The 12,458-nt window shown below is 37.9% G+C and overlaps 1 protein-coding gene across 22 annotated transcripts in view; it reads left to right on the forward strand.

The window, feature by feature from the left end:
• SYNE1 (spectrin repeat containing nuclear envelope protein 1) overlaps positions 1-12,458 on the forward strand; it is a 523,271-nt gene that overhangs the window by 228,935 nt on the left and 281,878 nt on the right. For all 22 annotated transcript variants that reach the window (XM_021936839.2, XM_031667714.1, XM_021936840.2 and 19 more), the window contains 5 exons: positions 2,761-2,911; positions 3,238-3,396; positions 5,274-5,456; positions 8,168-8,269; positions 11,050-11,253. In XM_021936839.2, coding sequence (XP_021792531.2) covers positions 2,761-2,911; positions 3,238-3,396; positions 5,274-5,456; positions 8,168-8,269; positions 11,050-11,253 — 799 coding nt within the window. The remainder of the gene's footprint in view (positions 1-2,760; positions 2,912-3,237; positions 3,397-5,273; positions 5,457-8,167; positions 8,270-11,049; positions 11,254-12,458) is intronic.

Genomic DNA, 12,458 nt, shown 5'->3' on the forward strand with positions numbered 1-12,458 from the left:
TTCATATTTTTTTTGTTTTGTTGTAGTTGTTTGTAATTGAGGTATAATTTAAACACATTTAAATTTACTTTTTTTCATATGCAATGCTATCAGTTTTGACAAACTTATACAGTTGTGTAACTGTTAAATTTCACAATGAAAGTTCTACCACCTAAAAAATGGCCTTATCTCTTCCCTTTGCCCTTAGCCCCCCTGGCAACCAGGGATGAGTTTTCCACATCTATAGTTTTGTCTTTTCTTAGAATCATTTATAAACAAAATCACATAGAATGTGACCTGGCTTCTTTTATTCTGGCTTCTTTTATTTAGCACAACATATGTCATTGTGTGTGTCAAAAGTTCATTCATTTTTTTATAGCTGAATATTCCACTGAATGGGTTTACTACAGTTTATTCAATTACTGGGTGATGGACAATTGGGTTCTTTCCAGTTTGGATGATTATAAATAGTGTTTATAAACATTCACATTCAAATTTTTGCATGTATGTAAGTTTTTATTTCATTTGGGTAAATAATCTAAAAGTGAGACTGGATTGTATAGCAACATATATGTTTAACTTTATAAGAACCTGCCAAATTATTTTTCAAAGTAGTTGCACCATTTTGCACTCACACCAGTCATGTGTAAGATTTCCAGTTGCTCCACGTAATTTCCAACACTTGGTATTGTGATGTTTTTGTTTATTTGCTTGTTTGACATTCTACTAGATGTGTAGAGCCATCTCTGTGTGTGTGTGTGTGTGTGTGTGTGTGTGTGTGTGTGTGTGTGTCTTTAACTCCTCACTGTGGAGCAGGACTAACTCATAAGCATTGTGCCAAGAATTGGCACATTTTGTTTTTAATTTGTATATCCCTGATGACTGATGTTGAGCGTATTTTGATATGTTATTTGCAATCTGTTTATCTTTTTAAATATTCAAGTTGGCCGATTTGGGTGATTTTTTTGTTATTGAGGTCTTTTTTATATCAATACAATCCCAATCAAAATGCCCACAGAATTTTTGTAGAAATTTACAAGATGACTTAAAAATGTATACATAAAAACACAAGACCTACTAGAATAGCCAGTACAGTTTTCAAAAAGAATTGGAGGACTTTGCTGGCAGCTCTGGTACCTAAAATAATTAAGTAAGTAAATAAATAAATAACAAATGAAAAAGAATTGGAGGACTTATACTAGCTGGTTTCAGTGTGGTACAGGCTGAAGGGTAAACATATAAACTAGTGGAACACAGTCAGAAATAGACCCAGACATATACAGTCAATTGTTTTGACAAAGATATAAAGAAAATTTGGTGGAGAAAGAATTATCTTTTCAATAAATGGTACTAGAACAATTGGACATTCATATGCATTTAAAAAAATGACCCTCAACATATACTTTACATCATGTACAAAGGTCTTTTAAACAAAATTCAGAGCACATTATATAATGTAGACTATTAATGCAGGCATTTTAAATTGAATCATGTTGTGCAAACTTTATTCTGTATTATTAAACATTATCCTACATTGTGATTTCGTAGAGGTTGCACAGTGTCCTATCATAAGAATGTATCAGGATTTATTTAATTATTGACCTGTTTTTAACATTTTGGTTATTTCTATATTTTCTCCTATTACAAATAATGGTGTGAAGAATATCACTTTACCTAAATCTTAGTGCACATAATTTTATTTCTTTGGAAAAATCTCTAGATGTAAACTTGCTTGCTCAACAGCATTTTATTCTTTTGTTATTGTTTCTTTTATGAAACAGTCTCCCTCTATTGCCCAGGCTGGAGCACAGTGGTGTGATCTTGGCTCACTGCAACCTCTACTACCCGAGTTCAAGCCTTTCTCATGCCTCAGCCTCCTAAGTAGCTGAGATTACAGGCGTGTGCCACCAAGCCAGGCTGATTTTTGCATTTTGAGTAGAGACGATGTTTTGCCTTGTTGGCCAGGCTGGTCTCGAACGACTGGCCTCGAGTGATCAGCCTGCCTTGGCCTCGCACAGTGCTAGGATTATAGGCATGATCCGTGACACCCAGCCGTTTTGTGTGTGTGTGTGTGTGTGTTTGTTTAAAAAAAAAAAAAAAGCCTACAGCTTCCAATATTCCCAGAGGGTCTCCCATCCAAGTACTAACCAGGCTGGACCCTGCTTACCTTCACAAGATCAAATGAGATCAGGTGCATTTGAGGTGATATGGTTGTAGACCACCTTATTTTTATAAACAGCAGCTATCTTCTCATTTTGACAGTTTTCAGGGTAGTCATATCCAATGAGAATTTATTCCATTGAGATGGAAGAGAAAATCTGACATATACGTTAATTACTGAGTAATCTTTTTATTTGTTAGTTTCGGGCTATGTTTTGTTTTATTGTTGTTTTATTTCCTGCAACATATGCCATTATGAAATAATTAAAACCACATGGAAAAAGACAATTAAAAAAAACCAAAACATTTGGGTGACTCATCTATGTAAGTTTGAGTTGGCAAGAACATATATTACTTCTTTGTCTTTGAGTTCATAGATTTTATTTCAATGGTTGTGTGCATCCCTCATTCACAGAGAACATTTTGGACATTGGAGTAAGTAGGATTAACCAGCAGCACTAGTTTGAGATCAGTATGTAGAAATACGCTTTTCTCTTGATTCCAGAATCCATCTATGAGTATTAATACCTTTATGTAGTGAAACATCAAGTCCAATTGTAGGGAACTCTCCCCTTTCCTGATACATGACACCAAATAATATATTTTCTTTAATCATTACAGTCAGGGTCAATGCTGTGGACTTATTGACTTAATGAGAGAATATCAGAACCTGAAGTCAGCTGTATCTAAAGTCTTAGAAAATGCCAGCAGTGTGATTGTAACCAGAACTACCATTAAAGATCAAGAAGATCTTAAATGGGCTTTTTCCAAGGTAAAATTCAAAATGTGTTTATGTTGGTGTTCTGCTTTAGTAGATCTGGTTTTTAGTCATAAAGCAATTATCTGCCCAATTCTTGTCTGTATACTTAGATGTGGATAATTCATGCTAACAAGCTCAACTTTTTTTCCCCTAGGAATACTGACATTCTAGGATTCTAGCAACTCAAGCAAATGGTGTTATATATATTTGTATAGTTAATTAATATCAATAATTTCTGCGTAAGGTCAATTATGAATTAAATTTCCTAGAGGCAAATGGTTTTAAACTCATGACTTATCACTGACTATTTTATTAATTAAGAAATCATTTATCCACAGCATGAAACTGCCAAGAACAAAATGAATTACAAACAGAAAGACTTGGATAACTTTACCAGCAAAGGAAAATACTTGTTATCTGAACTGAAAAAAATTCACAGTAGTGATTTCAGCTTGGTGAAAACAGACATGGAGAGCACCGTGGACAAATGGCTGGATGTAAGATAATCACCTGGGAGTCTGCAAATCATTTCAATAATCACATTTCCCAATCAAATTTTTGGGCAAAGGGTTATTCAAGGATGTGAATTTCACTTTTTTTTTTTTTTTTTTTGAGATGGAGTTTCACTCTTGTTGCCCAGGCTGGAGTGCAACGGTGTGATCTCAGCTTACCGCAACCTCTGCCTCCCCGGGTTCAAGCAATTCTCCTGCGTCAACCCCCCGAGTAACTGGGATTACAGGTGCACACCACCACGCCCAGCTAATTTTGTATTTTTAGTAGAGACAGGGTTTCTCCATGTTGACCAGGCTGGTCTCCGACTCCTGACCTCAGGTGATCTGCCTGCCTTGGCCTCCCAAAGTGCTGGGATTATAGGCATGAGCCATTGCGCCCGACTGAATTTCACTTTTAACATTTAGTACTAAATGCGAAATGATAGTCTGAAGAAAAACAGTGCTCACATAAAGTTTAGAAATAGTAAAAAATGTATCTGTTTTGTAAAAACTTATCATCAGACTCTTGGGAATTTCACTTGATAGCCTCGGTCATAACAAATTATAACTCTGAATGTTTTTCTGTCCCAAACTATGAAATTATAGATAAAAAAGAAGAATTTATAAATATTCTATAGGATATTAAACCATAATATATAATAATTTAAAGTAATAAGGCTATAATTTTGCATTGGAAAACATTGCACTTGAAATTTACATCTTTGGGTTTTAGTTCTTGCTGTGTCACTTACCAGCTATGTGACCACAGAACAAGTCACTTGATTTTCCTGGAACTCTATATATCAATCCATAAATATTTTACATTACCTTTCAGCTGAAAAATTCAGTGCTCTGTTGACCTCCTATCAAAATCTAGTTTCAGAAGTACTGTGGTTCCCCTACTTAAGCTAAATTTACCAGTTAGACTTTGATATTTGTGTAATATAATAAAATAATTTGGGGGCAGCAGAAAACCCTATATATATGCTTCCACTTTTAAAAGAACATTCTTTGGCTGGGTGCGGTGGCTCATGCCTTTAATCCCAGCACTTTGGGAGGCCGAGGCGGGCGGATCACTTCAGGTCAGGAGTTCGAGACCAGTCAGGCTAACATAGTGAAACCCCATCTCTACTAAAAATACAAAAAATTAGCCGGGTGTGGTGGCAAGCGCCTGTAATCCTAGTTACTCTGGAGGCTGAGGTGGGAGAATCGCTGGAACCCAGGAGGCAGAGGTTGCAGTGAGCTGAGATCGCGCCACAGTACTCCAGCCTGGGAAACAGAGTGAGACTCCATCTCAAAAAAAAAAAAAAAGAACATTCTTTTCTTTTCTTTTTTTAGCATGCTATTTTTTTTTTAATTTATAGCCTTTGGGATGTTAGTGCCTATCATTATAGGAAGAGTGATAAGCAATACTATTTTATTTTAATGTGCAAAATTGGTTGCTTTCATATGCATTATGTAATAAATATGTTTGAATCTAATTAATGCTAATTGTACCTAAACGTTACAAATAAAAATGCTTATTGTTATTACTTTCAAAAATAAATACAACACTGTTCTTGATGGACCTTTGTCCTGTAGAATTCAACCTTATAATGAGTTACAGTAGATTCTAGTGGACCTGTTGTTGTTAGTATCCCAATTTACAAATGAAAATGCAATGTCTCAGGAATTCATACACCTCTCCCAATGACAGAAGCAATTTATGTATTGGTTAGCATTTACATGAGTCAGGTGCACTTATTAGATTACAATAATTTTTGTAAAACTGTTTGTCAGTCAGAATATACTTTTCTGATAAAAGAAGCATTGGTACTTTGCTTGGGGGGATGATCATGTTACGCCTCTGACTATGAATGCCATGGCTTCTGTTTCTCTCCTAGGTAGCAGAGAAACTTGAAGAAAACATGGATAGGCTGAGAGTAAGCCTGTCCATTTGGGATGATGTACTCTCAAGTAGAGATGAGATTGAGGGATGGTCAAACAACTCTGTTCCACAGATGGCAAAAAACATCAGCAACCTGGACAACCGCCTCAGAGCTGAAGAACTGCTTAAAGAATTTGAGGTAAACTGACTGTGTTGACATATGGGAACTGGTGGCATATTGTCGACCAGAATATGAAAAAAAAGAAAAAAAAGTCTTAAAAGTGTATTCTTCTTTTAACTTTTATTTATTTATTTATTTATTATTATTATTTTTATTATTTGAGGCAAAGTTTGGTTCTGTTGCCCAGACTGGAGTGCAGTGGTGCTCCAGATCTCGGCTCTGCAATGTCCACCTCCTGGGTTCAAGCGATTCTCCTGCCTCAGCCTCCCGAGTAGCTGGAATTACAGGCATGCGCCACCACACTTGGCTAATTTTTGTATTTTTAGTAGAGATAGGATTTCACCATGTTGACCAGGCTGGTCTTGAACTCCTGACCTCAGGTGATCTACCCACTTCAGCCTCCCAAACTGCTGGGATTACAGGTGTGAGCCACTGCTCCAGACCTTCTTCTTCTTTTTAGAGGCATGGAAGAGCATTAGAGAACTCTTACCTATCTTTTGCTATTTAATTTGAATAGGTTATGAATAAAAGGATTTTTCTTTGTATTTTTATCTATGCTTATTTAGGGCTCTTTAAAGCATTAGTAGAAAAGCAAAAGTCTATAAAATCTATAATTGTTCCCATTCATCGGAGAATATGGCATCTTTCTACTTAAAAACCAAATTGGAAGTGTTTGTAATCTAGTAATATTTAGTACCTATTTTTCCGTATTCAAAAAAATCCCAAACTGCTCACTGAGTCCTTAGCATGTCCTCTTATTATGCCAGGTAGTGGGTTCTTCCACTTCCTTTTCAAAAATGGAAGAAAATCAGAGATTGGAGGGTCACAGGCTTCCACAAGAGTCCCTGGCTTTTAAAGTTCTAGTCACCAATTCACTTTAAACTTTATTCCTATTTCTTGCAATGATTTGTTAATCATTCTTCAAACTCTTAATGAGCACCTAAGATATGTCAGGCACTGTTTTAGACATTGAAAATATAATAGAAAAACAGAAAGTCCTACCCTCATAGAATTTACATTATTTATATTACAGTATATATTATATATAAAATATCAAGTAGTAATTGGGCTATGATAAAAGTGGAGTAGGGTAAAGACAAATAGAGTGAGGAGATAGTGACTTTGGTCCAGAGAAATATAGATGAATGAATTGTATTACCTAACTTATTTGTCTTTGATCCAAAGAACATTCTCAATGTTTTGTTATCTAATTCCAATCTCTGAGGGCGATCAGGAGAAGAAATTATTCAGACTAAAAGCACAGGCAGGGGTGATGGATACCGCAGTGTCCTCGGCTGTTGTCTCTGATGCTAAACTAACATTACAGCTCCAGAGTGGCCTGCACTGGATCCAGCTTATACCAGCTTGCAAAAGTCAATTGTTAAATGTTCAGGAATTTTGTGAGCCAGTGTTAAAAACAACCATTATTAAAAATTAGACTGTAAATAAATTTACAATTAAATAAGTTCCATTGAATACAAAGGTAATGACAAAAAATATATATATAACACTTTCCATTATTCTTCTACACATCACTACTGTTACCTAGGTCTTTGAGTTATTGACATCTATGGTATCATGGTTGAAATATTTTAGAACAATGTACTACTGTGTATGTCTTCCACTCCGTGTGCTGTGACGTCATGTCATAGCTTACCATGGTGGTAAATGCTACAAATGAGAGCTTTTTGTGGGAGGTTGAGAGGGAGTTGTTAAAGTAATCAATTGCTATTGACCTCAGAAATCCAATGATTCAATATGCTTCTGAGCCACATTAGATATGAGCAGGTTCAGTTAGTCACAAAGATGGGTTATTTATGTTACCCACTGTCCATGTGACACACTAGCTAATAAAATCAGTGAATTGGATTCAGCCCAGTGCCCACAGAGCTGTTCCCGCTGCAGTGTAGTGAGTGTAGATAAGGAGGGAGATTTCTCAGTTGCCTGGCCAGCTTCTGGAGAAAGCCAGAGGGACTGACAGCTCATCATGTCTTCCAGTAAGGAAATTCCTTTCTGAATTGAAGGCATCAGTAAGTTTGCTAGTGTCCACAAAGCACCAAAATGCCATTTTTGAGAGGAATAGTTTATTAAATGCTCCTTCGTGGCCTCAAATAACTAATGAAGTTTACAAGCCTCTCATTTGTATCATAATTCTTTGATCGTTCTTTCCTCTTCTTTATGTTACTATTGGTACAAAAAAAGGCAAAATAGTATATATCGATTTCTTAATGAATCTGTTTCTCCTTTAATATCCTTTAAATTTTTATTTGAAACGTTCGTTCATATTGCAGATAGCCTACAGTAACTAGGCACTCCTTGTTAGGCACTTCAACACTCGCTTTGAAATGCTTCTGCAAGAGTTTCATGCTGCCATAGTAACCAGTAATATTAAAGTTAATGAATAAACGACAGTTAGCCTGTTGAAAATCCCCTCTGACTCAAGACTTTGGATCAGTGTTTAATTTTTTTCCAGCTTTTTTTTTCCTAATAAAAAGGAGTGGAGAGAAACAAAAGTTCTGCACACTCCTTCGCATTCCCAGCGGAAGCTAATTGTAACATTTTCCACGTTTCTACGTCACGACAGCCCTCAGAAAAATGAAACAGATTTTATTTTTTACGCTGGCTTAAAGTTGGGGTATTTTGACAAAGTTAGCTCTTCTTGAAATTATTAAATGCCAAATATAGCATGTCAGTGTTTTTCATTAGTTATGCTTCTTCCCTTTTGGCAGTCTGAAGTTAAAAACAAAGCATTGAGATTGGAAGAACTGCATTCCAAAGTTAATGATCTGAAAGAATTAACTAAAAATCTAGAAACACCGCCAGACCTTCAGGTAAGCATTTTCTAATAACTGCTAGACTTTCATCCGTTTTGTAATAACTACCATATACTAGACTTTCTGTCTCTCTCTATCTGTGTGTGTGTAGATATATATCTTATATATATGATATATATATATATATATGTATCTCCTTTGTATGTCCTCAATGTTATCATCATCATCCTAATTCTAAGGAAACGTAGATCATATCAGACATGGGGGTCAAAATATTAATATATTTTCACATTCCTTGGGCCAGTATTAATAGCATATTTCCAACTTGAATATTATAATAAGGGTAGTTCTTTTTTTTCCTACTGAATTTCGGAAGCAGCATCAGCCAAGTTGCCTCATGGACCATTTCATGTCTAGACAGGGACAGAACCCCCTCTGTTTTTGGTGTTTTTGATGTTGGTTGTTTGTTTGTTTGTTTTTTGAGACAGGGTCTCACTCTGTCACCCAGGCTGGAGTGCAGTGGTGCAGTCTCAGCTCACTGCAACCTCTGCCTCCCAAGTTGAAGCAATCCTCCCACCTCAGCCTCCCTAGTAGCTGAGACGACAGAAATGCGCCATCATGGAAGGCTAATATTTTAAATTTTTTATAGACAGGAGATTTCACCATGTTGCCGAGGCTGGTCTTGTACTCCTGAACTCATGCAATCTGCCTGCCTTGGCCTCCCAAAGTGCTGGGATTACAGGTGTGAGCCACCGCGCCCAGCCTAGAAACCCCTCTTATGAATGTTGATATTCTTATTGATATTTCCCTAATGCTGTTACTCAATAACTGAGTTTAGAGGGATCACCACTGTAAACCTCCCTTCATGGCCCTTCAGATGGCACAAATCCACAGGAACCATGAGGCAGGCCGGGGTAGATTGGCACTGATCAGGACACCTGGGCTATTTCAGGGCCCAAGCCCTGGAAGCATCCAGCATGGTGGGTCTCTTTGGCCTGCCAGCTCCACTGGCTCCAGGCTCAGGATTCTGCTGCATCCCTTTAGCTTCTGGATGTGTTACTGCTTTTGTCGATTTTCTCTACATTTCCTTTCTTCTTCTTGTGCCTTTGTCTTTGATTTGCTGCTTTGGGTCAAGCAATCAATCTAGTTGATCAGTTATGCTTTTGCTCTGACCTGAGACTCCTTGTTCTTCCGTACCATTGGGGATGATATACATGCACAGGAATGCTAGAAGTTTCACAGGAAGTAAGAAGACACAAAGGAGGTGCTATTCATATGTAAAAAAAGATAAAGAGTCCTTATGCATGCCAGCTGTGTTGGGGATATCAATGGTTAACAGTTGGACTTTTGCAGAGTTGAGGCAGGATCTTCAGAGAGAGTTATTGGTGTACTCTAGTCTTCTCTTTCTTCCTTTATCTCTCTCTCCTTTTCTCTCTCTCTCTCTCTATCTCTCTCACACACACACACGTGCGTGTGCACATACACGCACCCCTATGTATACTCAAGGAAGTGTGAGGGGTGGCTTACCTTACCTCAAGGCAGAAGGATTCCAGCAGTGCCACCTGGAGAATAGGATATTTGTCCCCTGTATTTGGCAGGCATGGGAGTCTGATTTCTATCCCCCCAAGAATCCTAAAAGTGACAGACAGGCTGGCTATCTGCTGCTATATTTGCCAAAGGATAAATGACGGCTTGGGGAGACCTGCACCTGAAGGTTAGTTGGAGGTGAATGCTAGAGTGTGACCTCTGGCCCAAATATGAACCAGGAAAGGAAAAGAAAGGAAGAGACCACTATGTGAAGATATTATAGGTGGTCTAAGAAGGCTATCTGGGGGATAAACAGACCTTAGCAATGAGAAGTTAAAAAAAGGCCTACAGGCTGAGGAATGAGAAAGTAGCCGAAGAACAGTGCACTGTCGTGTTTAGGGAACTTTAGTGGGAAGTGCAAGCATGAAAAAAGTCAGAAAAACCCACAGACCAAGGCCTATGGGAGGAGGAATGAATGCTAAACCTTGTCTGGCCTAGAGGGCACAGATGCCCATCCAGTGAGTCAGAACCCCTCACCTGCCTCCTGCCAGTCCAAGCCTACAGGAGAAAGGCGCGTTACACAGGGTGGCAGAATAGAAATAAAACGAAGGAAGAGAAAGAAAGACATTTACTCCCTTCCACACTATGGGCCTCCTGCTCCCAGCAGATCTGAAGTGGGGGTAAGAATAGAAGCCTTCAATTTAAGTTAAGTTCAAAGTTTTCATTACCAAATAGGCCAGGATGTTTGAATTGTGGAATTGAGACTGTTTTTCAATGTATAGTGACTATATGTCCTTTGACTAACTAGGGGGCCATAGAAGTCGACCCTCCTGAGCTATATCATCCAGAGAAAAGAGAAGAACTAGCCCCACTGAATATTTTAAAGCAACAGTGGAGACAAAAATAAAATTGTTTTATGATAAAATCCTACAGTGATGTTTGCCCCAGACAGTGTTACATCTGAGCAGACAACGGGTGTTTCCAGGGAGAATCAAGAGCAGATTTTTGGTCACCACCTGGGAATTTTCAGTAGGTCTAGCTCTGCTTTCAGAATGCCCTCTCACCTCTTCCCTGGAACCTCAGTTAGAGCTGCCACTCTCCCATCCAGGGTTAACACAATCCTTCCTCTTTCTATTTGCCTGTCACTTCATATGTTTGGCAACTGTGTCCACTGATTTTCCTTCTTGTAAAGGCCTATTAGCATTGGAGCTGGCTTCCATGATGAGACTTGTGTGCCTTTGAACAATTACATGAACAGAATTTCTACTTAATGAGTGGAGATCTTGATGAAATCTTGCTTGGTTATTTAGTTTATAGAAGCAGACTTAAGACAGAAACTGGAGCATGCCAGAGAAATAACTGAAGTAGCAAAAGGAACCCTGAAGGATTTCACTGCTCAAAGTACACAAGTGGAGAAGTTTATTAATGACATAACAACATGGCTCGCAAAAGTGGAAGAATCGTTGATGAACTGTGCCCAAACGGACACTTGTGAAGGATTGAAAAAAGTCAAGGTAGGTAATAAACTATCATTAAGTGCTTCCATTCGAATGGTAATAGTAGTTCTCCTGTTTTGTGGTAACTATAATAAAAAATATAACCTCTGCTCTGAGTTACCCATACGAACACCAGACCAACTTATTTATGACATTGACCACAGCAAAGTAAGCAATGAAGAACTGAATGCAGGTGTTCAGAAATCAAAAATGAATACCTTGAAAATAGAAAGCATGTGTTGCTGTAGCACCTGCTCATAGTCTACACTTGTTTAAAGTTTTTTTTTTCTTTTTTATAAAAGGATGGAGCCTGTGGAAGAACTATTTGACTTCCACAAATTTTCAGACTTGAGTATTTGATAGTTTTTCATCACTTAATTATATTTATTGGCCACTATGCCTGCTTTCATCCAGAGAATGTATATTTTTTGAAAAAGAAGAAGTTGAGAAAACATTACATTTCCATGTTTTCTATTTTTTTATTTTTATTTTTTGAGATGGAGTCTCGCTCTGTCACCCAGGCTGGAGTGCAGTGGCACAATCTGGGCTCACTGCAACCTCCCCTCCCAGGTTTAAGTGATTCTCCTACCACAGCCTCTCCAGTAGCTGGGATTACAGGCACCCACCACCATGCCCAGCTAAGTTTTGTATTTTTAGTAGAGATGGGGTTTCATCATGTTGGCCAGGCTGGTCTTGAACTCCTGACCTCAAGTGATCCACCGGCCTCAGCCTCCCAAAGTTTTGGGATTATGGGTGTGAGCCACCTCCTGGCCCATTTTCATGTTTTCTATCCATATTAATAGATAACATTCCTAATCAGCTATCTGTAAAGGACATGCATTGAGTTGACTTTTCAACAAATGCATTTGTTCTCTTTTAGCATATTTCCTTACTGTACTAGAAACTGAGGTTTTTTGTTTTTGTTTTTGTTTTTTTTCTTTAAATTAACTACTGGTGCTTTTGGTAAGCCTGTGACTCTGAAACAAAGTTTAAGTGTCTCACTGAAGAATGTGAACTGTGATGGTCTCTAATCAATTGATTAAACCCAAGATCATGGACTGGAATCTATAAGGACCTATTCAGTTTGCTTGAAATGCTAGATTACACCTCATCTCCTAACTACTTCCCAACAGCTGTTTGTTCCCAAGGAGAACTTGGCAAAATTCTGAAAGAATCAATACAGATCTAGTACAAGTACTCAAAAACTTGCACCAAAATGTATA

The sequence above is a fragment of the Papio anubis genome, chromosome 6 (genome assembly GCF_008728515.1).
Source record: "Papio anubis isolate 15944 chromosome 6, Panubis1.0, whole genome shotgun sequence".
Lineage (NCBI taxonomy): Eukaryota > Metazoa > Chordata > Mammalia > Primates > Cercopithecidae > Papio > Papio anubis.